General features: G+C 64.5%; 1 protein-coding gene across 4 annotated transcripts in view; it reads left to right on the top strand.

The window, feature by feature from the left end:
- The window catches only part of ATP8B2 (ATPase phospholipid transporting 8B2), a 33,184-nt gene extending 7,436 nt beyond the window's left edge, over window positions 1-25,748 (top strand). For 3 of the 4 annotated variants that reach the window (XM_030541794.1, XM_030541791.1, XM_030541792.1), the window contains exons 3-28: window positions 115-173; window positions 1,289-1,402; window positions 1,666-1,764; window positions 2,052-2,113; window positions 2,411-2,483; window positions 2,782-2,852; window positions 3,632-3,711; window positions 8,873-9,031; window positions 10,062-10,150; window positions 10,758-10,954; window positions 14,374-14,582; window positions 15,035-15,078; window positions 15,299-15,464; window positions 15,589-15,777; window positions 16,272-16,387; window positions 16,652-16,816; window positions 16,912-17,023; window positions 17,382-17,487; window positions 17,611-17,767; window positions 18,049-18,232; window positions 19,895-20,118; window positions 20,752-20,835; window positions 21,243-21,488; window positions 21,807-21,945; window positions 22,399-22,529; window positions 23,020-25,748. In XM_030541794.1, coding sequence (XP_030397654.1) covers window positions 115-173; window positions 1,289-1,402; window positions 1,666-1,764; window positions 2,052-2,113; window positions 2,411-2,483; window positions 2,782-2,852; window positions 3,632-3,711; window positions 8,873-9,031; window positions 10,062-10,150; window positions 10,758-10,954; window positions 14,374-14,582; window positions 15,035-15,078; window positions 15,299-15,464; window positions 15,589-15,777; window positions 16,272-16,387; window positions 16,652-16,816; window positions 16,912-17,023; window positions 17,382-17,487; window positions 17,611-17,767; window positions 18,049-18,232; window positions 19,895-20,118; window positions 20,752-20,835; window positions 21,243-21,488; window positions 21,807-21,945; window positions 22,399-22,529; window positions 23,020-23,304 — 3,560 coding nt within the window. In that variant the 3' untranslated portion in view covers window positions 23,305-25,748. Of the gene's footprint in view, window positions 1-114; window positions 174-1,288; window positions 1,403-1,665; window positions 1,765-2,051; window positions 2,114-2,410; window positions 2,484-2,781; window positions 2,853-3,631; window positions 3,712-8,872; window positions 9,032-10,061; window positions 10,151-10,757; window positions 10,955-13,418; window positions 13,445-14,373; window positions 14,583-15,034; window positions 15,079-15,298; window positions 15,465-15,588; window positions 15,778-16,271; window positions 16,388-16,651; window positions 16,817-16,911; window positions 17,024-17,381; window positions 17,488-17,610; window positions 17,768-18,048; window positions 18,233-19,894; window positions 20,119-20,751; window positions 20,836-21,242; window positions 21,489-21,806; window positions 21,946-22,398; window positions 22,530-23,019 lie in introns of those variants that run through there. The other variant, XM_030541795.1, reaches the window with a different exon arrangement.
- Window positions 25,749-27,379: the final 1,631 nt, after the last annotated feature.

Raw genomic sequence — 27,379 nt, 5'->3', positions numbered from 1 at the left:
GTCCCATCAAGGTTATCCTGTATCTGGAGTGTCGGCTATGGGCTGGCGTAGTGGCCCTGGCAGGGGGCATGTGCAGGGCTCGTCGTTCTCCGGCTGAACCGGGTTCTGTTGCAGAGGAAGAAAGGCGGGTGAAGGCCAATGCCCGAGAGTACAACGAAAAGTTCCAGTATGCGGTGAGTGCCATGGAGCCCATGGGGGTGTGTGGCAACTGCCCCCGCCTTGCAGGGCCTGACTAGTATGGGCAGCTGGGCATGGCTGATGGGGTGGGGGTCAGTGACCCATAGACTCTCTGTCTCCAGGCCCACCCCAAAGGTTTCTCCCCATCTGTCCCTGCGCCCCTAACTCTGCTCTCCCCTCCTGTGCAGAGTCACTGCCGAGGCGGCTCTGGCTTGGGTTCCCCGCGTGGGGCTGGGGGCGTGGGACCCAGTGGGGAAATGCGGGTCTGCGGGGAGGTGGCTCTGCCTGGGGGACGTGGGGCGTGCAGTGCTGGGGGATCGTGGTTCTGGGTTGCAGGTCACTGTCCTCGTCTGACTCCTCTGGGGGTCGGGGGTAGGAGCTAAAAATAGGCTTTTGTCCATGAGAAAGTTCTGCTGCTGAGTATCTATTAATAACGCGGAGCTGAAGGCGCTGGGACGTCCCGGTGGGGGGGCTGCCACCACAGCCGGGCACCACACCTCCCTCCTCCTGGCTTCTGGAGGGCCCACGGGAGTCCCCGATGCATTTACATGTCTGGCTAATTAACCAGCTGCTTCTGCCAGCACTGTGGTGGCGGGATGGGAGCAGTTCACCTTGGCCTTTCCCCCCGCCATTTTTTGCTGTGGGAGGGGGCAGGGAAAGGTTATTTTTAGCTGTTCCTCGTGCCCAGCCTCTTGCTCTTCTTGGTGCTATTTCAGGCCAGCTCGTGGGGTGGGGGGTGTGTGTCTGGCATTGGGCTGTGGTGGTGCCTTGCCTGGCGAGCTGTCAGAGGGTGGGGCCAGAGATGCTGGTTCTGCTTGTTCGCCCCGTCCTCCCTCCTGGGCTATCGACCCCTCCCCCGTGTACAGGGGGCTAAACAGAGGCCGAGAGAGGGCCCCTGCGAGTCAGAGCTGGGAACAGAACCCAGGAGTCCGGGCTGCCAGCTCAGACAGTGGTTTTCCTCCTCTCTGAGCCTTGGGGTGAGTGGAATGTAGGAGAGCTGGGGTGGGGAGGGATTCTTAGGGGGTCCCCATGGTTGGGGTTGGGCCCTTCAGAGTGGGACCCGTGGTCCGTGTCTCCCCTAATCCGCCCATCTCCCACCGTCTCTCTCCAGAGTAACTGTATCCAGACTTCCAAGTACAATATCATCACCTTCCTGCCCGTCAACCTCTTCGAGCAGTTCCAGGAAGTGGCCAACACCTATTTCCTCTTTCTCCTCATCCTGCAGGTGGGGGGGGGACACGGCCCCTCCCTCCCTGGGTATCGTACAGTGGCTGGCTTGGGGGGGGGTCCCCTGGGGAGGGGAGGGGATGTGCCCCCGGGTGGAACCCTGCTGGGGATCCCTGCCTAGGCTAGTGGGGTCCAGTGCCTTCTGCATGCAGCATCCCTCCCTGCACGGTGCCCCTGCTGGCCAGGCTGGGTAGCCCTGGGGTCCCCGGGGCGGCGATGGTGGGGTGCCCTTTGTGTGTAACCCCACCCCCCTCTCTCCAGCTGATCCCCCAGATCTCCTCACTCTCCTGGTTCACCACCATCGTGCCTTTGGTTCTCGTCTTAACTATCACAGCTGTCAAAGATGCCACTGACGACTACGTGAGTGATCCGCCGTGCCCGGGGTGGGGGGCAGGGTACAGGGGGGAAGCAGCATTCCCTCCAGCTGCCCTGAGCATGGGGAGGTGAACCTGGGTCCGCTGTCCAGTGTGTGGTCCGGATGGAGCCGGGCACTGCTCGGGGGCAAGAGGACGGGCACTGCCAGGCCAAGCTGCTGTCCCCCCTACTCCTGGGAAGGCCCAGGCTCGGCAACCCGTGTTGGGTGCAGGTGGGTGGAATGGGGCCCCTCCTGGGATCCCCTGACCGAGGTCTTTGCCCTCCCCTTCCAGTTCCGCCACAAGAGTGACAACCAGGTGAACAATCGCCAATCTCAGGTGCTGATCAATGGAACGTGAGTGTCCTGGGGCCCCGGCCTGAGGGAGGCCCTGGGGGGCCACAGGGAGGCAAGTTCCCCAGCTGAAAATGGGCTGTCTGCCTCCCCCAGCATCCGGCACAGAAGTTCCATGGGAGAGGGGCTGTGGGGAGCAGGCCTCCTCTGAAGAAGGGATGGGGGGGTGGTTCAGAGCCGCTGCTCTCATGGGCTCAGGCAGGGAAAGGCCTTGGAGCACAGGCATGGCTGAGATGGGAGGGGAGTGTGGGGGGCTCCTGCTCCCCAGACCCCCTGACTCTGCTCCTCTCGCCCCCACAGTCTCCAGCAGGAGCAGTGGATGAACGTGCGTGTCGGAGACATCATCAAGCTGGAGAACAACCACTTTGTGGCGGTGAGTCCAGCCCTGCAGCCTGTGTGCGGAGCCCCCAACCCAGAGCTGCCTTCCAGGTGGGGGGCAGGAGTCTCTCCCCTGTCCTAGGGGTGAGGGGTCCTCCCCTGGGGATGCGCTAGCACCTGCCACCTTGGCAAGAGGCGGTCTGAGCAGCCGGTGGCAGGCTGGCCTGTCCGGGTCTCGGCGGGGCGAGGAGCCTGCGTCTCCCCCAGTGGCAGGGATACGGAACGTCAGGGTTGGGGGAGGCGGCAGGGACCCCCATGGCAGCTCAGCCCTGACTGTTCCTCTTCCCCAACAGGCTGACCTCCTGCTCCTCTCCAGCAGCGAACCCCATGGGCTATGCTACATAGAGACGGCCGAGCTCGATGGGTGAGTGACCTCGTCTCTCCTCCTCCCGGCCAGCCGCTAGGGGTGTGAGGGGCACCCCAGCATGGATGCTGCATCCATCAGCAACGCCGTTCAGAGCCAGCAGGATCCGCAAGCCAGGGGCAGTGTGGGGCCTCAGCGCCTCCCAGACCGAGCCTCTGGGCTGCAGGCCTCCTGCTTGGCCCCGTCAGCTCTGCCCAGCGAGTCCGACTGAGCCAGACACCTCCGGCCCCTACTGGGTTCAGCCCCCCCCCCGGTGTTGGCAGGGCACCCGGCAGCGTTTTCAGAGTACTTGGGTTTCTTGGCCCCGGAGCCCAGTGTGGGGAGTCCGAGACTCGTCCACAGAATAAAGATTACGTAATCGGTTTGCCTGGCCCACATCCCACGCAGCCGGCGCTGTGTCTCTCTCCCCAAAGCCAGCACTTATCCCGGCTCCCGCAGGCCCGGCTGAATTCAGGAGAGTCCCGGGGGTGAGCGTCGCCCTGGCCAGTTTCGTGACGCAGCTCTGCCCCGGAGCAGTTCGTCCCCCCAGTTGGCACCCTCAGGCAAGCCCAGTGAGTTGCTGCCCGGCATGATCGCAAGCCGTTCCCGCACTGGCACGGCCGCCGGCCAGGACAGGGGCATCGCGCTAGGCCCTGCACAGATGCAGTGGGAGACGGCCTGTCCCCAGCACTCATGCTACATGCACGAGACAGACCCAGGCTGGGCAGGGTATGGGGCCAGGTGTTCAGGCCCCTGTTCTGTGCCCTCGCCCCGGCCCACGCTGCCTCTCCTCCTTCCAGAGAGACCAACATGAAAGTGCGCCAGGCCATTCCTGTCACCTCGGAGCTGGGGGACATCAGCAAGCTGGCCCAGTTTCATGGTGAGTGCGGGGGCCAGGGCAGCCCTGCACGCTCAGCCTTTCTCTCTCTGCATTCTCATTACGTGCTTTGGGGGTGGCACTTTTGGGGGTTACCTGAGGGGTTGAGGGTAAATTCCTACCCCTGCTCACAGCGAGAGGGAGCCCAGTCTATGCCCACCAGGGGAAACGCTGCCCAGCCACCAGCTGCTGGCCACACAGGCGCTCTGCTCCGGGAGCCCTCCCCTTTCCCGGTGCAGCCCAGCGGTTTACATAGCCCATGTCAGTACACTCAAGTGCCCCGTCCCCTGCTTCCGGCACCCCCAGTGGGCACCGACTCCAGGGAAGCAGGGCCCCCTGGTTTCCCCCCAGTTCGACACTCTCCTTAGCACGAGGCACTTTGGCACGTTTGGAGTAAAGCCAACCTGCCGTTGGTTTAGCAGAGCTCGAGGGAGAGTCCAACTCAAGCCAGGCTCAGATCTGGGAATGTAAGGCCGCACATAAAAGGAAACATAAGATGCAGTTTATAGCCTGGCCTTAGTAACCAGCGACTTTCCTGTCTCATTTGGCATTTCTCACCCACTGCCTGGTCCCTGCAGCACTTGTCCCGGCCAGAGAGTTGGGACCCCTGAGCCAGCCCCTGTTGGCAGAGTCCCTGTCATGGGTCACCCTTTGGGCCAGTTCCGCTCCCACATACTCTGAGCCCAGCGGCCCCTCTGCCAAGAGCTCTCGGGGCTAGCTGCCTCCCTGGAGGTCCCTGGCCAGGAAACACAGGCTGTCTGGCGGTGTCCTTGTCCCCAGCCTGGCTGGGGCAGCTCCCTGCCTCCCCTCTCACGGCACCTCACTCTGAAATTGTTTCCCCCACACACACACCTCACAGTGCCGACCCCGTGGGGCCAGGTACTGAGGAGATGGTCAGACACGGGGTGATCGACCTGCTGGCTCCTGCCGGGTGTAACTGTGTCACCAGGCTGTAGGGGGGACCTGCCTGCTCCCGCCCCGCTCCCTCCCATGCCCCGTGCTGGGAGGGGCTGGGAATGTCTGAATGAAGCTCTCAGCCCAGCCTGAATCCCAGCCCCTGCGCCCGGGTTGCCAGAAGCCTGTGGGTCTGGGCTGAGGGGTACCAGGTGTCACGGAGTCACCGGGCGATGCTCTGGAACTGCACCCCACCAAGCCAGTCAGGACTTTGGGGAACCTCCTCTCCCTTGGAGCAGACTTGTTCAGGGCAAGAAGCTCACACAGCTTCACCTCCTGGGTCTCTCCTTGGAGCATTCAGCATCCTCTGCCCCTCCGTGTGCTTCCCACAGCGAATCCACCCCAGCGGGGTCCTGGGGAAGCCACAGGGTTCTGCACCCCCACTTTGCAGTCAGACGTGACTCTCAGCCAGCCAGTAAAACAGAGGTTTATTCGATGACAGGAACAGGGTCTAAAACAGAGCTTGTAGATACAGCGAACCGGACCCCTCGGCTGGGTCCATTCTAGGGGCAGTGAGCCAGACCCCCAGGTTTGCCCTCCACCCTCGACCCCAGCCAGCTTCAGACTCACAACCCCTCCCAGCCCCTCCTCTCTGCTCAGCTCCTTTCCCGGGCCAGGAGGTCACCTGATCCCTTTGTCTCCAACACCTTCAGCTGGCACCTTTGCAGGGGAGGGGCCCAGGCCATCAGTTGCTAGGAGACAGAGTGCCAGGCATTTAGGTGCACTGGCCCTTGGCTCTGCCAGAGACTTAAGAACTGCCATGGGGACACTGAGGCACCAATACAGTATTCAGAGAAAACATTAAGAACTTTCCCAGTTCGTCACATCTCTCCCCCCTTCGAGACCGAACTGAGCGAGGTCACTTCAGCCAGTGACCTGGGGAAGTTCGAACCCAGCAAGGTTCCCATGGATGCCCCAGCATCTCTCCCATCCCTTGGTGTGAGTTACACCAGGACAGTTCAGTCTTACGCCCTCCCTTAGGTCGGGTGTGCTTGATGGCACTTGCAGGCCGCATGTGGGAAGGTTTATGCAGCCCACACCCTTTGCCACCCCAGTACCCCTGGGGTTCAAGCTGGGATTGGGTCTTTTCCCAGCCCTCTGGTTTGTGATTTGGGCTCCCTTGGTTAAGAGCCCCCATCTTGACCTTTGCCAGTTCTGGGCTTGGGCAGCCACTTCCCACTTTGTGGCCCAGACACAACACCTCTGCTGTCCCCCCTTGCATTTTTTAGCTTTTACCGTCAGTCCCACCTTCTTGAGGCAGCCCAGCCCCCTCTTCACCTGGGACACCTGTTCCTCCCAGGTCTGGCTAAAGATGCACATGTTATCAGTGTCTGCCAGGGCCAAGTTCTCCATCCCTCTCAGCTTGTCTAGAATCTCCCCAGGCCTAGGCATGGGGTCAGCATCGGACACTGGGATGGCTTTAAGATTCTGATAGCCCCCATAAAACCAGACCTTCCTGTCTCCCTTGGGGATCAGGCCCACGGGTGAGGCCCATGGGCTGTAAAATGGCTGGATCCCATCTAAAGCCAGCATGTCCCTGACCTCTCTCTCCAGGTTCTGGGCTGCTTTCCCAGTGACTCTGAATGGGGAACACCTGATGGGGAGATTGGCTCCCACCTTAGGGAAGAGATCCCCCCGGGGGTCTTCCCCCTTCTCCATCCAATCCTCCCTCTTCAGGTCCAGGGGTCCCCTCACTCTCCTCCCATCCAGCAGCTCAAATGGGAAGAGCCCTGTGCATTCCTGGAGCACCACCAGCTGCCTCCCGATTTCCCCCAGTTCTACTTCCCCTTGGGGAGCCCATTCCCGGTACAGGAATCCCTTCTCTTGCAGGACTCTGTCCCTGCAGCCTTCCCCAAGGGGGTTTGCAGCGCTGTGGCCAGCAAGTTCTCTCAGCTTCTCCAAGGAGGGATCCTTCTGCAGCTCGGTCTGGGATCCAGCAGCTGGGGCAGGGAGTGGGACCTGCTCCCTCTCGCTGGCTGGGCCTGGGGTCACAGCCCCCCTGAGCCCTGTCCCTGGTAGCTCCCTTCCTGCTGTGTAATCACTTCCCAGCAGCACGTCTGGACCAGGCAAACCTGTTTGGCAGCCGACCTGCCCTGCCCGGGTGTCCCCCCACTCAGCTGGGGTCTCAGCTCCCCCCGTGCTCAGCGCTGCCCTTGCTGTCCCAGTGGGGACAGGCAGCGACCTCTCTGCTCTGGTCACAGCATCAGAGCCAGCGTGAGCCCCCTCTCCGGTGTGCAGGGGGCAGGGAGCATCTCTCCCTCCCACTCAGCCCCAGGGGGCTGGTTACAGGTAGGCAGGTATCCTGAGGCCAGCAGCCCCTCCCCCCTGCCAGCCAGGTTATTTGCATTTTCACTGACCATTTCCATCCTAGCCAATTGGTTCCCTGGATTTGAATTCAAACCCTCGGCCATTACAGGAGCGGGGCCTGGATCCTGTCCCATGGGGAGACAGTCACCCCCCAACAGGGCCTCCCAGCCGATATCCTGGAGAACCCCAACCACCAGCCAGCCCGACCCCTTCTGGGTCTGCACAGGGATCTGGGCCATAGGCAGGGCGAGGGGCTTCACCCCAGGGAACTTCACCCAGGTCCCACAGTCCCTCAGCATCTGGGGCTGCACCACCACAGTTCTCTCTGTCCCAGGGTCTCGCCCCTGCAGGCGTGTTTCCCCACTGACCCCTGGGCAGCCCCCTACGTCTCTCTGCTCCACCATCACCAGTCCACGCTGCTGCTGCTTCTCCTGCAGCTTTTCCTCAGGCTCTTGCTTTCTCTCACGGTCCTCTCGCTCTCTCGGGCTCTGCTCCCATCCCATCCGTCTCCAATCTCCTGATGGGGAACCCAGTCGTGAAGACCCTCGTCTGATTGGGGACCAGACTCCCGGGGATGCCTGGCTGCTGCCCCAGCTGCTTCAGATCCATCTGGGCCAGGAATCTGCTCCTCAGAGCAATCCTCCTCCTGCAACTGCACGATTAACTGTGCCTTGGTGAATTTCCCCATGCGTAACCCTCTCTTTGTGCACAGGATCACAATGTCCTTCTCAAGGAGATGGTGATAGGCCATCACTTCACCGTTCCCAAGTGGCTCTGGACTCACAGGCCTGTGTGCTCTTGGCTCCCCCATGGTTTCCAGGAAGAACCCCTGGTGTGCCAGCCCTTCTCGTGATCACCACCTCTTTGCCAGGGTCGAGCTGCAGACTCCTCCGCCCCTGGGACAGCTCGCTGCAATCCCCAGGGGAACCCTGCTACTGCAAAAATCCTTCTCTCTCCCAGGGTCGAGCAGCAAGCTCCTCCGCCCCTGAGACTGCTCGCTGCAGTCCTCAGGGGTACCCTGTTACTCCAACAGTCCTTCTCACTGGTCACACGCTCCCAGAGGTTAACTGCCCCCTGAAACCGCCCCACTCTGAGCCTTCAGCATGCCTGGTCCTCATTATCCCTCCTTTGTTTTAGTGCTCCCCAGTCACTTACTGCAAGCAGCGCCATTCACGGGGTGCAGTACGTCCCGCCGCTGCCACCAGTTGTCACGGAGTCACCGGGCGATGCTCTGGAACTGCACCCCACCAAGCCAGTCAGGACTTTGGGGAACCTCCTCTCCCTTGGAGCAGACTTGTTCAGGGCAAGAAGCTCACACAGCTTCACCTCCTGGGTCTCTCCTTGGAGCATTCAGCATCCTCTGCCCCTCCGTGTGCTTCCCACAGCGAATCCACCCCAGCGGGGTCCTGGGGAAGCCACAGGGTTCTGCACCCCCACTTTGCAGTCAGACGTGACTCTCAGCCAGCCAGTAAAACAGAGGTTTATTCGATGACAGGAACAGGGTCTAAAACAGAGCTTGTAGATACAGCGAACCGGACCCCTCGGCTGGGTCCATTCTAGGGGCAGTGAGCCAGACCCCCAGGTTTGCCCTCCACCCTCGACCCCAGCCAGCTTCAGACTCACAACCCCTCCCAGCCCCTCCTCTCTGCTCAGCTCCTTTCCCGGGCCAGGAGGTCACCTGATCCCTTTGTCTCCAACACCTTCAGCTGGCACCTTTGCAGGGGAGGGGCCCAGGCCATCAGTTGCTAGGAGACAGAGTGCCAGGCATTTAGGTGCACTGGCCCTTGGCTCTGCCAGAGACTTAAGAACTGCCATGGGGACACTGAGGCACCAATACAGTATTCAGAGAAAACATTAAGAACTTTCCCAGTTCGTCACACCAGGCTGCTGGCTCTCTCCCCAGGTGAGGTGATCTGCGAGCCCCCCAACAACAAACTGGACAAGTTCAGCGGGACCCTGTACTGGAAGGAGAACAAATACCAGCTGAGCAACCAGAACATGCTGCTGCGGGGCTGCATGCTTCGCAACACCGAGTGGTGCTTTGGCCTCGTTGTCTTCGCAGGTGGGGGCATGGGGGTGGTGGTTGTGTTAACGCCGGGGCCTGTCCCCTCTCCCCACGGCCTGCTCTGCCATGTAATCAGTCCTCCCCATGGAGGGGGCTGTTCCCAGCCCTACGAGCGACCAGATGTCAGGCAGAGCTTCAGTGGGATGTCACAGACTCACAGATCATGCCCACTCGTGGCCCCGTGCGGTCCGTGGGGGTGCCCCCTTCAGTGTGACAGCTCTTCTCAGGGATCCACTCTCTCTTGGGGTCAGGCCCCTCCACCTCCTGGAGCCGCACCTCTCTGAGCCTCAGCACGTCTGTCTCTGCTGAGGGCCCCTCAGGGAATAATGCCCCCCACCGCCCCAGCCCTGTTCTCTAGCCTGTAGCGACTCTCAGCCAGCATAAAACAGGAGAGATTATTGAGAGTTGAACCCAGCACAGGAAATTCTCAGGGCCTCAGCACAGCATATCCCAGTCCCCCAGCATCCAGGGGGGCTCTGCCTGCTCCCCGTCTCCAGCCCTAGCCCCCCTGCTCCCTGCTGGGCCTCCTATATTCCCGGCCCCAACCCTGCCTCTGTCCATTGTCTTCTCTCCAGGTAAACAGGATCGTAAACAGAAAGTCCTCGATCTCCTCTCCTCTCAGCCCCCCAAGCCCCTCTGTCTGGAACCGGCTGGTCAGGTCACCGTGGTCCTCTCCCCACAGTCCATTGTCCTCCCACTGGCCAGAACCGGCTGAGACTCCTGAGCTGCGTCTCCAGGTCACCGGTCGCCAGGTCACCAGTCGCTGGGGTCTCCATCCTCCTGGATGGCCGGGATCCTGAGTTCCCTCTCCCGACCTCTGTAACAACAAACTCCCTCTCCCCTCCCCTTGTTAAACCAGTAACACCTGGGGACACTGAGTCCCACCCCCTCTGCACGCAAACCACTGGAAAACATGGAAAAACCTAGAACCCCCCACTTCGTCACAGGGGGTCCCTCCGAATGGGAGGGGAGGGTCCCGAAGGGCACTGGGGTGAGGGCTCCTGGTGACGTGTTTCCCACCCCCCAGGTCCCGACACCAAGCTGATGCAGAACAGCGGGAGGACCAAGTTCAAGAGGACGAGCATCGACCGGCTGATGAACACGCTGGTGCTCTGGGTGCGTGGGTAGGGGAGATGCCCCGGACCTGCCCGGCGGGTAGGGGAGATGCCCCTGGTGGGTGGAGGATCTGCCGTGTACTGGTTCCGTTACCGTGGAGCAGCAGCGCCCGTCTCGGCTCCAGCGTGTGGCAGCCGGAGCCTCCCCCCCCGCACCACCATGCACAGCCCCCCCATACCCCGCCACCTGCCCTCCCATCCCTCCCCTCTGGGTGCAGAGGGCAGGGGCTGCCCTCTAGTGGTGCCGAGGTGCCAGGACATGATGTTCCTGGAGGCTTTTAAACCTGGGATGGAATAAAGAACCGCAGAGGCCTCAGCCCCTGGGGGTGCGGCCGGCCCCGATCCCGGGCTAGGGGACGTGGCCTCAGCCCCCGGGGGTGCGGCCGGCCCCAATCCCGGGCTGGGGGACATGGCCTCAGCCCCCGGGGGTGCGGTCGGCCCCAATCCCGGGCTGGGGGACGTGGCCTCAGCCCCCGGGGGTGCGGTCGGCCCCGATCCCGGGCTGGGGGACGTGGCTTCAGCCCCTGGGGGTGTGGCCAGCCCCGATTGGGACGGGGGAGCAGTGCCAGTCTCGCTATGTACTCTGACCCCTGCCCTCCCTCTGGCAGATCTTCGGGTTCCTGGTGTGCATGGGAGTAATCCTGGCCATCGGCAATGCCATCTGGGAGCACGAGGTGGGAGCCTGCTTCCAGATCTATCTGCCCTGGGACACAGCGGTGGACAGTGCCTTCTTCTCCGGCTTCCTCTCCTTCTGGTCCTACATCATCATCCTCAACACTGTGGTGCCCATTTCGCTCTACGTCAGGTAGGCAGCGCCTGGGGCCCGGGGCTGGGGGCTGCTGCCAGGCTCCTGCGTGGCGCTTCCCTGGGGCAGGGGACACAGTCACTTGGGGGGCAGAAGCCCAGGCCCGGTGGGGCAGCATGGGTAGGTCGGGAAGGTGGGCGCATGGGAGATACGGGTAGAAGCCCAAGGAAAAGGGCCTGTGATTGGGGGTCTCAGGGAAGGAGGGTGCATGGAGGGGAATCCAGGGAGTGTGGGGTGGTGGAGATGGGGGGAGGGACAAGAGTCCAGTGGAGAGGGGGGCCCTGGCTGTGTTTGAAAGGGGTGCCCAGGGAGTGGGTACCAGGCTGTGGGGGGGAGGTGTGGGGAGGGGGTACCAGGCTCTGTTTGAGGGAGATGCCTGGGGACGGGGTACCTGGCTATGTGTGTGGTGGTGTTGGGGAGGGGGTACTGGGCTCTGTGTGTGTGTGTGAGAGCACTCGGGGAGGGGGTACCTGTCTGTGTTGGGGGGCAGGTGCTGGGCTGTGTTTGTGGGGGAGGGTGTTAGGGAGGGAGTACCTGGCTGTGTATATGTGGGAGGGGGTGTTGGGGCGGGGGAACCGGGCTGTATGTGGAGATGCCAGGAAGGGTGGTGCTGGGCTGTGTCAGGGGGGTGCCAGGGACAGGGTGTCTGGCTGTGGGTGGTGCTGGGGAAGGGCAGTGCCGGGCTGTGTGTGTGTGTGGGGGTGCCGGCGGTGTGCTGGGCTGTGTGTGTGGGGGCGGTGCTGGGGAGGGGGTTCTGGGATGTATGTGGAGGTGCTGGGGAAGGGTGGTGCTGGGCTGTGTGTGGAGGGGGGTGCCTGGGACAGGGTGTCTGACTGTGGGGGGGGTGCCCGGGGAGGAAGTACCAGGCTTTGTGGGGGGTGCTGGGGAAGGGGGGTGCTGGGCTGTGTGTGTATGGGGGAGGATGCCCGGGGAGGGGGTGCCGGGCTGTGTGAGGGGTGCCTGGGACAGGGTGTCTGGCTGTGTGGGGGTGCTGGGGAAGGGCGGTGCTGGGCTGTGCGTGTGTGTGTGTGAGGGGGGGTGCCGGGGAGGGGGTGCTGGGCTGTGTGTGTGTGAGGGGGGGTGCCGGGGAGGGGGTGCTGGCCTGTGTGTGTGTGAGGGGGGTGTGCTGGGGAGGGTGTGCTTGGGGAAGGGGATCCCGGGCTGTATGTGGAGGTGCTGGGGAAGGGCAGTGGTGGGCTGTGTGTGTGTGAGGGCGTGCCGGGGAGGGGGTTCCAGGCTGTGTGTGGGGTGTCTGGGACAGGGTGTCCGGCTGTGTGGGGGTGCCAGGGAGGGGGTGCCCGGAGAGAGGGTAACAGGCTTTGTGGGGGGTGCTGAGGAAGGGCAGTGCTGGGCTGCGTGTACGGGGGTGCCCAGGGAGGGGGTACCAGGATTTGTGAGGGGTGCCGGAGAAGGACGGTGCTGGGCTGTGTGTGTGGGGGGGGGTGTCGGGGATGGGATGCCCGGGGAGGGGGTACCAGGCTTTGTGGGGGGTGCCGGGGAGGGGGTGCTGGGCTGGCTGTGTGTGTGTGAGGGGGGTATGCTGGGGAGGGGGATTCCAGGATGTATGTGGAGGTGCTGGGGAAGGACGGTGCTGGGCTCTGTGTGTGTGTGTGTGTGAGGGGGTGCTGGGGAGCGGGTTCCAGGCTGTGTGTGGGGTGTCTGGCTGTGTGGGGGTGCCAGGGAGGGGGTGCCCGGGGAGTTGGTACCAGGCTGTGGGGGGGGGGTCCCGGGACAGGGTGTCCGGCTGTGTGGGGGTGCCGGGGAGGGGGTGCCTGGGGAGAGGGTGCCAGGCTTTGTGGGGGGTGCTGGGGAAGGGTGGTGCTGGGCTGTGTGTGTGTGTGGGGTGCCGGGGAGGGGGTGCCCAGGGAAGGGGTACCAGGCTTTGTGGGGTTGCCAAGGAAGGACGGTGCTGGGCTATGTGTGTGCGTGGGGGGGTGCCGGGGATGGGGTGCCCAGGGAGGGGGTACCAGGCTTTGTGGGTGGTGCCGGGGAAGGGTGGTGCTGGACTGTGGGGGGGGTGCCGGGGAGGGGGTACCAGGCTTTGTGGGGAGTGCCGGGGAGGGGGTGCCCAGGGAAGGGGTACCAGGCTTTGTGGGGTTGCCGGGGAAGGACGGTGCTGGGCTGTGGGGGGGAGGGAGGGGCGGGTACCGGGGAGGGGGTGCCCAGGGAGGGGATACCAGGCTTTGTGGGGGGTGCCAGGGAAGGGCGGTGCTGGACTGTGTGTGTGGGGGGGTGCCGGGGAGGGGGTACCAGGCTTTGTGGGGGGTGCCAGGAAATGATGGTGCTGCTGCTCTCTGGTGGAGGACCAAGTCGGCGTCTCCGAGGCACAGAGCCGCCCGTGCCATCCTGCCTCCAGGCCTGGCTGCCGCGCGGCTCTGTCTGACCCAGCTGCCGGTGCCCATCTCACCCTGCCCCATCACCCCTTCTCTCTCTCTTTTAATTTCTCTCTCTTTTCGTTCCCCAGCATGGTTCTGTCCCCTTAGCCCCGAGGTAAGAACTGGTCACGCCCGCCCCGCCCCTGAGCCTAGCTCCTCCATTTCCTGCTGGGGGGCGGTCAGGGGGACTTGCCAGGGGGATGGGGGCACCTCTAGTCCATGGCTCTAGCGCCAGGCCTTGTGCAGGATTCCTGGGGGGTCAGCTGAAGAGCCCCTCACTCCCACTCGAACTCCCCCTTCATCTGAGCCCTCGGCTGCAGTGCTTCTCCTGCCGGCTAGCACTCGCCTGTGTTGGTCAGTATGAGCGGTGGGGCCCTGGCAACCAATTTAGGAGGCGGTAGCGCGGTCGAAAAAGTGGGCACTGGGCCGGGGAGCAGGACTCCTGGGTTCTCTCCCTGGCTCTGGGAGGGGTGTGGGGCCTAGTGGTTAGAGCGGGGCTGGGAGCCAGGACTCCTGGGTTCTCTCCCTGGCTCGGGGAGGGGTGTGGGGCCTAGTGGTTAGAGCGGGGCTGGGAGCCAGGACTCCTGGGTTCTCTCCCTGGCTCGGGGAGGAGAGGGGATTGCAGTGGTTAGAGCGGGGCTGGGAGCCAGGACTCCTGGGTTCTCTCCCTGGCTCTGGGAGGGGTGTGGGGCCTAGTGGTTAGAGCGGGGCTGGGAGCCAGGACTCCTGGGTTCTCTCCCTGGCTCGGGGAGGGGAGGGGATTGCAGTGGTTAGAGCGGGGCTGGGAGCCAGGACTCCTGGGTTCTCTCCCTGGCTCGGGGAGGGGAGGGGATTGCAGTGGTGAGTGCAGGGGGCTGGGAGCCAGGACTCCTGGGTTCTCTCCCCGGCTCTGCTCCAGCTCCGCTCCAGGGTAAGTGCTGACGCTGTGATGGAAGTGCCGGGGGTGCTGTGGGGTTCATGGCTGGCAGCAGCGAGTTGCTCCCCTCGGGGGTGCTCCCCGCCCAGCCGTGCTGAGCCCTGTGTCCCCTCCCTCCCCGTGTGCAGCGTGGAAGTGATCCGCCTCGGCCACAGCTACTTCATCAACTGGGACAAGAAGATGTACTGCGCGCAGCGGCAGACGCCGGCCGAGGCCCGCACCACCACGCTTAACGAAGAGCTGGGCCAGGTCGAGTACATCTTCTCCGACAAGACCGGCACCCTCACCCAGAACATCATGATCTTCAGCAAGTGCTCCATCAACGGGCGCAGCTATGGTGAGCCGGGCCGGGGGCCTGGCGAGAGGGAGAGGATGTCTTCCCCCGGCCCTGATGGGGGCCCTCCCCATCATCTGCTCCCTGGGGCACTTACTGTGGGTGCACCCCAGCTCCCTGGGCGCTGGGACACCCCTCCTGCCAGGGCCGACCTAGCCTCGATGTGCGGATGCCAGGCAGCAGCTCCGCGGGGGACCAGCCACTCTGACTGCTGCACCCCGGGGGGCTGCTGCCAAAGGAGCTACCCCCCACCCATGTCCATCCGTTCTCGGTCTGTGGCCGCTGGGGGGTGAGCAGGTGGAGCTGGGTGGGACAGGGGCAGCTGCTCATTCCACTGGGTGGCTCTGTCCTGGGGAGAGCGCGGCTCCTGTGAGGTGGGGTTCCCAGCATGCCCATCCCGCGGTGCTGTGCTGGCAGGTGTCCCCACGTTAACCCTTTGCCCTCTGCGTTTGCAGGTGACGTGCTGGACTTGCTCGGGCACAAGGCGGAGCTGGGGGAGGTATGAGCTGCCCCATCCCGGGGTGGGAGGTGACTGAGATGGAGTGGGGAGTCCCAGGGAGATGGGCTCTGTTGGGGGGTGGGGCGCAGGGGGTGGTCTGTGCATTTCAAGGGGGGGCCCTGCCCTCCAAGCCTCTCCGTGTTGGGCAGGGGACAGGCTTTGGGGTGCCCTTGGCCATGGCTGGGGTTAGACAGGGGTGTAACTCTCTTCCCATCCCTAGAGGACGGAGCCGGTCGACTTTTCCTTCAACTCTCTGGCCGACCCGCGGTTCCGGTTCTGGGACGCCAGCCTGCTGCAGGCCGTGCAGCTGGGCAACCCCCATGTGCATGAGTTCTTCCGCCTGCTCTCGCTCTGCCACACCGTCATGTCCGAGGAGAGGAACGAAGGTGGGTGGCCTCTCGGGGGGCTTGGGCTGTCCCCTGGGGGTGCAGGGGAGCTCGGCCCGTCTCCCATGGGGGGTGTTGGTGGTGGAGGCTCAGTGCTGACCCCCCCCCCGCTGTGCCCCCTCAGGGGAGCTGTACTACAAGGCGCAGTCCCCGGACGAGGGGGCGCTGGTCACGGCCGCCAGGAACTTCAGCTTCGTCTTCCGCTCACGCACGCCCAAGACCATCACGGTGCAGGAGCTGGGCCGGGCCGTCACCTACCAGCTGCTGGCCATCCTGGACTTCAACAACGTCCGCAAGCGCATGTCGGTCATCGGTGAGCTGGGCCGGGGGGATCCTGTGAACAGTGGGGTGGAGGGCGGCAGGGGCCTGTGGGGGCCGGCAGTGTCTGTGCCTGGGGGGCGCAGGGGGCTCGGCCGCAGGGACTGGGAGCCAGGGGTTGTGGAGGGGACCTTCAGCTCCCCAGGATTTGCCAGACTGAGGCTGCTGGCCCTCAGGCTCCTGCTGCACCGTGGGTTGGGGGTCCAGCCTCTGAGTGTGGTGGGCCCCATGCAGTGAGCGGGGTGGGGCTGGAGAACACGGGGGCCTTGGGGCAGTGCAGGATCACCAACCTCTGCCCCCCGCAGAGACGTCCCCCTCTCACCCGCTCAGCTCTGGGGGCCTGACCTTGGCAATCTGCCCACGGAGGGAGGGCACGTTGACCCGGCTGGGCCCAGCCAGTGCTGGGCTTGGGGGTCGTTCCCCTTGGGGCACCGGGGTCTCTGGCCGCTCTGGTCCTGCATGTCCCAGCAGTTCCTTCCTTCCCGCCAGTGCGCAGCCCCGAGGGCCGGATCCGTCTGTACTGCAAAGGGGCCGACACCATCCTCCTGGAGCGGCTGCACCCGGCCCACCACGAGCTGCTGAATGTAACCACCGACCATCTGAATGTGAGTGGGGGTCCCGGGCGCTGGCTGCAGCTGGCCCTCTGGGGGCCCTGATCCCTTGGGGGCTGGGTGGATCACAGGGCAGCTGCCAATCGAACCAGGGTCCTGGGTGCTGCTGTGGGGCATTGCCCTGGAACTCCACTGCCAGACTCTGCCCCCCTCAGGGCTGGCTAGGGAGCTGACGTGCCCGCTGGCTGGGGGGCCCCCAGGGATTGGCCTGGGCCCCGGAGGGCTGGCTGGGGAGCTGACGCGCCCGCTGCCCTGCAGGAGTACGCCGGCGAGGGGCTGCGGACACTGGTGCTGGCCTACAAGGACCTGGAGGACGGGTACTACGAGGAGTGGGCCGATCAGCTGCTGCGAGCCAGCACAGCCTCCGAGGGCCGCGAGGACCGCCTGGCCCGGCTGTACGAGGAGGTGGAGCGGGACATGACGGTAGGTGGGCTCAGAGCGCCGCCCGAGGGGCAGGTCGGGGCCATGGCGCGAGGTGGTGCCCCAGAATCACTGCTGTGTCTGCTTCCTCTGCCCAGCTGCTGGGGGCCACCGCCATTGAGGACAAACTGCAGCAGGGGGTCCCCGAAACCATCGCCATCCTGACGCTGGCCAACATCAAGATCTGGGTGCTGACTGGGGACAAGCAAGGTGAGGCTGGCCCTGCGTGGGGAGCTGGGTGGAGAGGAGCTGCTCTGGGCTGGCACAGCTGGTGTTGCTGCTCGCCAGGCTCAGGCAGAGAACCCAGCCCCTCTGGGCTGGGGGGCAGGACCCCCCATCGATATCTGATGGCCAGCGGTGCCAGGAATCCTCCTGCAAGGCACCATGAGGATCAAAGCCCGGGTGCCCCCAGGGTCACGGGGGGAGAGGTGATCAAATCTGGGGTGAGGCTGGGGGGAGTGGGCTGGGGGAGTTGATCCCCTCTGGTTTGTAGGGGGCTCCCCAAGGGGCTCGAGGAGCAGCGCTTGGGCACAAGCTCCCAAGCTCAGCCCGCATCTCCCCTCCCCAGAGACGGCTGTGAACATCGGCTACTCCTGCAAGATGCTGACGGACGACATGACGGAGGTGTTCATCGTGACAGGCCACACTGTGCTGGAGGTGCGGGAGGAGCTCAGGTGAGGGCTGGGCGGGGGCTTGGGGGGGCCTGGGCAGGGGTGCTGGGGGGAGTAGGGAGGATGCCCCATCCCGGTCCCTGTGCTGCTGACGGGAGCCCGGCTGAGCCTTCTCCTCTCCCCCAGGAAAGCCCGGGAGAAGATGATGGACTCGTCGCGTTCCATGGGCAACGGCTTCTCCTGCCAGGAGAAACTCGCCTCTTCCATGTCGGCGTCCCGGCTCACCTCGGTGCTGGAGGCCATTGCGGGCGAGTATGCCCTGGTCATCAACGGGCACAGCCTGGTAAGGGGTGCGGCGGGGAGGGGAGCAGTGTTACTAAGGGCAAACTCCCCTCTCCCCCTCCGGGGCCCCTCAGTCCTGACTCGCAGCTGCGGCTCCCCCCTACCCTACCCCCAACTCTGCCAGTGCTCCCTGTCCCGACCAGTAACCCCCTGCCATTCCCTCCCTCGGCGCTCCCTTGCTGTCCCTGATTGCTCCCAACTCCGGGTGTCCCTGCTGGGCTCAGGTGCACAGGTCTCCAGGGCACTTCTCTGCCGCTCACCCGTCCGTGCCCCTCCCCACAGGCCCACGCGCTGGAGGCCGACATGGAGCTGGAGTTCCTGGAGACGGCCTGCGCCTGCAAGGCCGTGATCTGCTGCCGCGTCACCCCGCTGCAGAAGGCCCAGGTGGTGGAGCTGGTGAAGAAGTACAAGAAGGCCGTGACGCTGGCCATCGGGGACGGTGCCAACGACGTCAGCATGATCAAGAGTGAGCACGGGGGGGGCTCCGCCGGCGGGGCCGGAGCCGGGGTCAGGGCTGGGTGCGGAGGGGAGGGGAGGGGCTCTGCCTGCAGGGCGGGGAGGGGAGAAGAGGGGAGGGGCTCTGCCTGCAGGGCGGGGTCAGGGCGAGGAGGGGAGGGGCTCTGCCTGTGGGGCGGGGTCAGGGCTGGATGCGGAGGGGAGGGGCTCTGCCTTCAGGGCGGGGAGGGGAGAAGAGAGGAGGGGAGGGGCTCTGCCTGCAGGGCGAGGAGGGGAGGGGCTCTGCCGTCAGGGCGGGGTCAGGGTGGGGAGGGGAGGGGCTCTGCCTGCAGGGCGGGGTCAGGGAGGGGAGGGGAAGGGCTCTGCCTGTGGGGCAGGGTCAGGGCTGGTCAGGGCTGGATGCGGAGGGGAGGGGCTCTGCCTGCAGGGTGAGGAGGGGAGGGGCTCTGCCTGTGGGGCGGGGTCAGGGCTGGATGCGGAGGGGAGGGGCTCTGCCTTCAGGGCGGGGAGGGGAGAAGAGAGGAGGGGAGGGGCTCTGCCTGCAGGGCGAGGAGGGGAGGGGCTCTGCCATCAGGGCGGGGTCAGGGTGGGGAGGGGAGGGGCTCTGCCTGCAGGGCGGGGTCAGGGAGGGGAGGGGAAGGGCTCTGCCTGTGGGGCAGGGTCAGGGCTGGTCAGGGCTGGATGCGGAGGGGAGGGGCTCTGCCTGCAGGGCGGGGTCAGGGTGGGGAGGGGAGGAGCTCTGCCTGCAGGGCGAGGAGGGGAGGGGCTCTGCCTGTGGGGTGGGGTCAGGGCGGGGAGGGGAGAGGAGGGGAGGGGTCTGCCTGCAGGGCGAGGAGGGGAGGAGCTCTGCCTGTGGGGCGGGGTCAGGGCTGGTCAGGGCTGGATGCGGAGGGGAGGGGCTCTGCCTGCAGGGCGGGGTCAGGGTGGGGAGGGGAGGAGCTCTGCCTGCAGGGTGGGGAGGGGAGAGGCTCTGCCTGCAGGGCGGGGTCAGGGCAGGGAGGGGAGGGGCTCTGCCTGTGGGGAGGGGTCAGGGCTGGATGCGGAGGGGAGGGGCTCTGCCTGCAGGGCGGGGTCAGGGTGGGGAGGGGAGGAGCTCTGCCTGCAGGGTGGGGAGGGGAGAGGCTCTGCCTGCAGGGCGGAGTCAGGGCAGGGAGGGGAGGGGCTCTGCCTGTGGGGAGGGGTCAGGGCGGGGAGAGGAGGGGAGGGGCTCTGCCTGCAGGGTGAGCAGGGGAGGGGCTCTGCCTGCGGGGCGGGGTCAGGGCGAGGGGTGGGAAGGGGAGGGGCTCCGCCTGTGGGGTGGGGTCAGGGTTAGGGGAGGGAAGGGGAGGGGCTCTGCAGGCTGGGTGAGGAGGGGCTCTGCCTGTGGGGCGGGGTCAGGGCGAGGGGAGGGAAGGGGAGGGGCTCTGCCTGTGGGGCGGGATCAGGGTTAGGGGAGGGGAGGGGAGGGGTCGGGGCTGTGTGGGGAGGGGAGGGGCTCCGCCTGTGGGCTCAGGCGGGAGGGGAGAGTCTCTGCCTGTGGGGTCAGGGTCAGGGCCAGGCGGGAGGGGAGAGTCTCCGCCTGTGGCACAGGTCCAGGCCCCGGCGGGGAGGGCAGCACCATTCTCCCACTGCAGGGCGTTATGCGGGGCTGCTCTGAGTTCCCTGCTGACCCACACGTCTCTTCCCCCCACAGCTGCCCACATCGGCGTGGGCATCAGCGGGCAGGAGGGCATCCAGGCCGTGCTGGCCTCCGACTATTCCTTCTCCCAGTTCAAGTTCCTGCAGCGCCTCCTGCTGGTGCACGGCCGCTGGTCCTACCTGCGCATGTGCAAATTCCTCTGCTACTTCTTCTACAAGAACTTTGCCTTCACCATGGTCCATTTCTGGTTCGGGTTCTTCTGCGGCTTCTCGGCCCAGGTGCGGTGCCCGGCTGCTGGGCCCTGGACAGGGTTCCCCGAGGCCGTGAGGCTTCCCTTTGGACTATGCCTGCTGGATTTGGACCCAGCCAGGATCAGGGCCCTGCTGTGCCGGGTGCTGCATGGACACGGGGAGGGACGGGCCCTGCCCTGCAGGGTGATGATGGGGGAGGGCTGTGCTGGGGCCTCGAGCGCCCAGCCTGTTGTGGGGCAGTAGCTGGCGCTGAACTTGGGCGAAAGCTCCAGCTGCTGCAGCGTGACGGGGGCTCAGAGTGTAGAGCTGGCGTCCAGGCGCAGCCCAGCACCAGGCTGCAATGGCTGCATCCTCCCTGCCTTGCTGGAAGAGGTTGGAGGATGCCCAGGCAGGGCAGGCTGGTGCTTTTGGACTGGGAGGCCGCAGGTGAGCTCCCTTCTGGCCACCCTGATGGTTCATCATGGGGGGTAGAGAGAACCAGGCTGGTCATTGGATCCTTCAGCACTTGGGGATGGCCGGAGGGGAGCACAGAGCTGGGGGAGCGAGTCGATGGGGGAGCGCTTGTGTCTCTGAGGCAGGAAAGCAAGTTGCTCGTCTGTTCCCGTGTGCAGGGGAGCAGGAGTTTTGCCTTGCCCTAACCCCCCCCCCGTCTCTCGACAGACGGTCTATGACCAGTACTTCATCACCCTGTACAACATCGTCTACACCTCGCTGCCCGTGCTCGCCATGGGGGTGTTCGACCAGGTACGTCTCCCCCGATCCGAGGGGCAGGGTGAAGATCTGCTCCTGCTGGGCTGAGGCGGGGGGGCCCAGCCTGTCTCCTGTGCTCATGGAGCCTCATGGCCTGCGATCGCGGCAGGGAGCCCCCGTCCTGCAGGTGGGGAGACAGGGAATTTGGGGGGTGCCGCTTGGAAGGGCCGCAGCAGCTGAGGCGGGCTCAAAGCTCCCCCATCTCTGGGTCCCTGGGCACTGCAGGCCCTAACCCAGCTGGGTGGGGTCAGGACGAGTTTCCCTCCCCCCACGGGGTCAGGGCCCTCTCCTCAGGGGCAAGAGGTGGGCTTGGTCCATGGCCTGTCCAGCCCTCAGCTTCCCCGCAGGGGCGGCTCTTGGGGGGGGCCCAGGCTCACCCCTGCCATGCCCCCGCCCCCCAGGACGTGACGGAGCAGCGCAGCATGGAGTACCCCAAGCTCTACGAGCCGGGCCAGCTCAACCTGCTCTTCAACAAGCGGGAGTTCTTCATCTGCATCGCCCAGGGCATCTACACCTCCGTCCTCATGTTCTTCATCCCCTACGGCGTCTTCGCCGACGCCACCCGCGACGATGGCGCCCAGCTGGCCGACTACCAGTCCTTTGCTGTCACCGTGGCAACCTCCCTGGTGATCGTGGTCAGCGTGCAGGTGGGCTGCCCCCATTTGGCTCTGCCTCCGTGGCCTTTCGGGTCCCCTCCAGCCTGACGTTTCTCTCGCACCCCGTACGGGGTCAGTTAGGCCAGGAAGCAGAGGAGCCTGGATCTAAGCTGTTGAACGGCTGCTGTGCCCTCCCCACCCCCCCAGAGGTGGCTGCATCTCGGTGCTGGGCGGAGTGTGTGGTGAAGGGCGGTGGGCCTATGTGATGCTGGGGACCAAGGGCACTGCTCCCGGGCTGCCCATCGGCTCTCCCTGCCTGGCTCGGCATCCTGTCTGCTCTGCCTCCTGAGCTCTCTCCTCTTCCCCCAGATTGGGCTGGACACAGGTTTCTGGACGGCCATCAACCACTTCTTCATCTGGGGCAGCCTGGCTGTGTACTTCGCCATCCTCTTTGCCATGCACAGCGATGGCCTCTTCCAGATGTTCCCCAACCAGTTCCGCTTTGTGGGTGAGTCCAAGCAGCTGCATTCACCTGAGGGGCTGGTGCCGCAGGCAGAGAGTAGGCGAGACCGAGGTGTCCCTGAGGTCCCCACAATGCCAGGGGCTGACTGCTTGAGACGTGCCCCGGTGACCACGCGCTACACGGCAAAGGAAGGGGAACCCCGCCTCAAGGTGCCTGCCAGTCTGACCTGGGGAGGGATTCACTCCTGACCCCACCAGGGGGGTCCCCAAGGCAGACGAGGGCAGGTTTCTAGTGGGTTAGTGAGGTGCCCCTTCCCCATCCCGATTGACGCCCTCTGAACTCTGCTGCTCCCCCAGCACCACGCCTGATTCCCGGGGCCGGGGGAGACCCCAGTGACAGCTTCATTTCTCTTCTGACTCCTGCCGTGGGAGGAGGGGGAGTGGGGCAGGTCGCTCCCGCCTGCCTGGCTCTCAGGTCTCTCCCCCTCCTGCTGCCCAGGTAATGCCCAGAACACGCTGGCCCAGCCCACAGTCTGGCTCACCATCATCCTTACCACCGTGGTCTGCATCATGCCAGTCGTGGCCTTCCGATTCCTCAAGCTGGACCTGAAGCCCGAGCTATCGGACACGGTGAGCACATGCAGCCGAGCTGGGGCCCTCGCGCGTCCCCCAGTGCGGAGCGGGCCCCCTTCTCGGCCTTCAGACGTCCCTCACTCCCAGCGCCCCATGCTTGGCTGAGGGCAAGTGGGCTGCCCCGCAGTGCCCCCTCTGACCAGAGCCAGGAAAGGCCTTGCTGTGGACCATGGGGGCTGGATCCATCTCCACTCGGCCAGGGCTGTGGGGGGGAGTTGTCTGTCCCGAGTGATCCAATGGTGGGGCAGGAGCCGGCTCCACCTCCCCCCAGGCTACTGCCCCCTCACTGGAACGTCTCCATGGCTTTGGCCCCTGCCCCCGTCTCTGCAGGAGCCGCCCGGGGAAGGGAGGACTGGGGGGTGTCTTGGGCAGGCTACCACGTCTCTTCCCGGCCCCCGTTCACCCTGGCTGGGCCTTTCCTCTGCAGTTTCATGGAGGGCGGGTTGTGGGGTCTTCGGCCGGGCTTCTCACTGTGGCCCCCTCCCAGGTGCGCTACACCCAGCTGGTGCGGAAGAAGCAGCGAGCACAGCACCGCTGCATGCGACGGGTGGGGCGTGCCGGCTCGCGGCGCTCCGGCTACGCCTTCTCCCACCAGGAGGGCTTCGGCGAGCTCATCATGTCGGGCAAGAACATGCAGCTCAGCTCCCTGGCGCTCTCCAGCTTCGCCGCCCGCTCCAGCTCCAGCTGGATCGAGACCCTGCGCAAGAAGAAGGGTGGAGACAGCACCGCCAGCAGCCCCAGCGGGGGGGCCGACAAGCCGCTCAAGGTGTGAGGCTGGGGGGCTCCGATTCTCACTGCCGCCAGGGGCTGGACTGCCCGGCAGCGCCCCGGCTGTTCCCACGCGGGCCCTGCTGGCTGCTGCAGGTGCTGCTGTGGCAAGGGGATGGGGCGCCCGGGAGGCTCCCTAGGTGCTGAGGTTTGGAGGCGGAGTCTGGACCACAGCCAACCGTGTAACCAAAAAACCCCCATCCAGACGGCCCAGCGGCCCGGCACGGCACCCCCGTCCGGAGCCCGGGCACAGAGAGCGCCGGCAGCATCGTATATCGGGACATCCACCTGCCCGGAGTGTACAGCGAGCCTGAGTCACGCGCGAACGTAACATGCTGGAGACACGGGGAGGGCCTGGCAGGGGGTGCTGGGCTTGGCAGCGCGTCCACCCCACCCCCGCCGCCACGTGTCCTTTTTATATCTATAAAATGAGAAAAGCAGCAGCAAACAGAGCCCCCACGTTTACAAAGTGACTCTTCTCTGTCCCCGCTGGCACTGGCTGCTCCTGGAGAGGAGCCGGCTGAGCAGAGAGGGGCACAGATGCTCTCCCCACGCAGGCAGCGTCAGTCCCAGGGCTGCGTGGGCGCCCCAGCATGGGCTTGGCCTCCTGCAGCAGGGCAGGGGTGGGGTGGCGGGAGCCTGGGCTGGGAGAGGGATGCCCTGGCACGGAGGAGTTACTGGCCCTGCCCTCTCCTCTGCCGCGGCTGGTTTCTACACATGGTGAAACCGTATGTGGCCGGGCAGAGACCCGAGCCGCGGGTGTGCGTCCAGTCAGTGCCTGCCCTGGGCTGGAGGCTGTGGCCCCTGGAGCCAGGGCCAGAGCTGGGGAGCAAATGGGGCCCTTGGGAGCTGTTACAGACCAGAGCAAAGTTGTGGTGCAGAGGTCACCTGAGCGGGGCTCCTTGTGGTCCTGGCTGCAGGGGCAGCCCTGAGGTTCTCCCAGCTTGGGGGAGGGAGGGCGCAGCCACCAGGCTCTTGGCTGGTACTTCTCCCCCCCCCACCCACCCTCCAGCTGGTGGAGCTTGGCTCTGGCCTTGTGTGACCTCCGCCCAGGTCCTGGGACCAGCCCAGCCGATGGATTCGAAAGGGAACCCCCCCCCAACTCTTTTCTTTGCTGCGTGCCAGAGGCTTAGGCAAGGGGCCAGGTCCTGGGGTCAACATGTTGACGGGCTGATTGTGATTCATTCCCTGCACCAGGGAGCCTTTCACAATCATCTGGGTGTTATGGGCCCTGTTTCCCTTCCCCTCTGTGCTGGGAATAGGGGGTGGGTGTGTGTATGTGTGTGTCCTGAGCCACCTTCCTTGGGGCGCCCCAGCCATCCATCTCCCGTCCACGCTTCCCTGGGGAAGCGTCCAGCCTGCTGGCCGCCCCCTCATGCAGCACTGGCAGGTGCATGGCCCTTCTCTTGCACACGTATTTGTAGCTCACCTCCACACGCTTCTTGTGATGCATTCCTTGTGTCCTTTGCACAGCCCCTCCCCCCGGTACCACCCTCTGGCACGCATGCTGCCCACGCACGGCTCACTGCTGTAGTGCCCCAGCTGCTGCCGATCCCGATAGCTTGGGGGCCCTCGGAGGTTAAGTTGCTTGAGGTTGCAGGATATCGGAGACCCTGGGCTGTGGCCAGGCTGGGAAAGATCCCGGGGGCTCTAGGGTGGGGATCAGCTAAGGGGCCAGCCCCAGTGAGGTGGGATCCAGCTGGAGGCAGAGGGATGAAAAAGCCCCCTGGGGAGGGGGCACAATGGGCCCAGGCCAGTCTTGTGCAGGGGATGCCTCCTGATCCACCCTCTTCCCTCCCCTTGATCTCTGTCTGTGCTGGGTGCCAAATACGATGTGGGGGGAGACCCAGTGTTCACCCCCCCATCTCATTCTGCCTTTGAAGGTGAGGGGCCTTGCAAGCCAGGGACAGGTTCGGGTGGGGGGGTGTCACTGCACCCCAAGGGTTACAGCTCCTGGGGTGACCACAGAGCTCTGCCCACGTGCTTAGAATGGGGGAGGGGGGTCTGGGTGGCAGGAGTCCTGGGTTCTATTCCCAGCTCTGTGATGGGTTCTGTGCCTCAGTTTCCCTCCCCTCTGTGCTGGAGTCCCCAGAGGGGACTGGGCTCTGGAAGGTCGAAGTAACCTCAGGCATTGCTGTGGCTGTGTTAAGCCCTTCTGGGAAGGGGCGAGGGCTGAAGCAGCCTGGCTGGGGGAGGGGCACAGCCCCTGGAGTCTGACTTTTATACCAAAGAGGAACTGTCTGTTTGAGAGCTGGCTGGGCGCTAGTGTGCTAGAGTATCTATTTTTGGTTCTTTCTGTTTGTTCGGGGGGGGGGAAGGTGGCGTTGGGCCGGGCCCGAGGAGCAGTCCGTATAATTTATTACACATTTCTATACTTACAGAATTGTATCATTTTATGGGTATAAAGAGAGGAAAAAAATAGCCTTTTATAAAAACGTCTCTTTCTGAGATCGTCTCACGTAGCCTCTGTTTTCTGAGCGTGAAAGGGGAGGGGGCCAGGGCCCTGCCTGTGTCTGAGGGCTGCTGCTTGCCCCCGACTCCTCGAGCCGTGCCACCGGGCCACTCATTACATCCATGGCCCTGGGTGCTCTGCAGATACAGGACCAGGTTCTCCCAATGCTCATTTGTTGCGTCTCCGTGTAAGGCCGGCCTCTGCACGCACGCCAGGCTCTGCAGTGCAAACTACCCTCTGGCAGCTGGCAAGCTGAATTCTGTGGTATGTGGGGAAAATGCCAAATTGTGTGTGTGTTTTGCTCGCACACACAAAGTGGGGCCCTGAGCGAGGGTCAGTTCACACCTTGTGGAGCTGCTGCTTTAGGTTCTCTGTAAACTCAGGCAGGCATCAGTTACACTGGTATTTTCAAGGGTGTCATGGCATTTGCACGGCGTAGAACCAGCTTGTGTTTTGTGATGCTGGGGCGAGGGCTTGAGTCTGTGTGTGTGGAATCCAAGGGCCTGTTGGTGTCAGGAGCAAGGGGGGTGGAGCCCCCCATTAGCCCAGCTCAGGTTTCTGTTCTCCAGAGACAGCCCAAGGCAGGATCGTACTCTCTGTTCTGCAGCCAGGACCTGAGCTGGAGAGCGTGACGCCCCCAGAGTCAGGTGGGGGAGTCCGTGGCAGATCCGGATACCTATGAGGCTCAGCCTGGGGTGTTTACCCATCAGCTCCCTTGTGGGGCAGGCTCTGGATTTTAACTCTGTGTTACTGGGGGAATCTGTGAGCTCAGTTCTAGCCCCCAAACTTCAGGGTTTGTTTAAAGAGCAAAAGTTCCCCTAAACCTGAGCCCTTCATGGCCCAGGAGAATCCCCCGTCCGCTTGCTCAGAGCTGCCCCGTTCGAGCCCCAGCTGCCTTTCAGGTCAGCTTTGCACCCCCTTCTCTAGAGACGCAGGTGAGCACCCCCCCACCCGCATGGGCAGCGCTTTGTCTGCCTGCCGTGCAGAGATCAGGATTTCATGCATTTATTTTAAATTCCAAATTCTTCTCGCTTTGCGGGTGCAGAGAAACGGTGCTGCCTTGGGCAGGCACAGGAGAAGTGGAGAGCATCCCCCCCACCCCTGCAGGGGCTGAGCCAGTTGCATCCACCAGCAGGGCAAGTTCCCATGACCATTGTTTAGCCTGAACTGGCCCAAGTGACTGGGCCTAACTTCTAAACACCCTGGGCCAGTGCTCCGCTGCTGTAACGCCCCCGTGCTGCAGCATGGCTGCTTTACACCCAATGAGGAGTCGGCCCATGAGCTCGAGGGATCCCGCCTGCATTGGGGGCACGAGGGGCTGGGCAGGGCCAGGCACGGAGCCGTGACTCCGGGCCTTGACTGGTTCTTGCTAACGTGCTCAGGGTCTCACTGAAGGCCATGGCGGGGGGGGGGGACGACTGCCACTCACGTTCAGCTGGCAGGGCCCTTGGGGGGGTTTGCCTTCCTCTGCAGCCTGGGGGTGCAGGTCACTGGCAGGATTATTGGGGTGTCCTACCCTCATTTCCAGGGCCTCATGCTCTCTGGCACAAGCTAGTCTAGGCTCCTGTGCTACCTGGTCCTTGTTGGGGGGTGGGTTTAGGGTGGGGCTGGGGCCCTGGGATATACA

Source organism: Gopherus evgoodei, chromosome 24 (genome assembly GCF_007399415.2).
Source record: "Gopherus evgoodei ecotype Sinaloan lineage chromosome 24, rGopEvg1_v1.p, whole genome shotgun sequence".
NCBI lineage: Eukaryota > Metazoa > Chordata > Testudines > Testudinidae > Gopherus > Gopherus evgoodei.
This window is presented reverse-complemented; position numbering and strand designations above follow the sequence as displayed.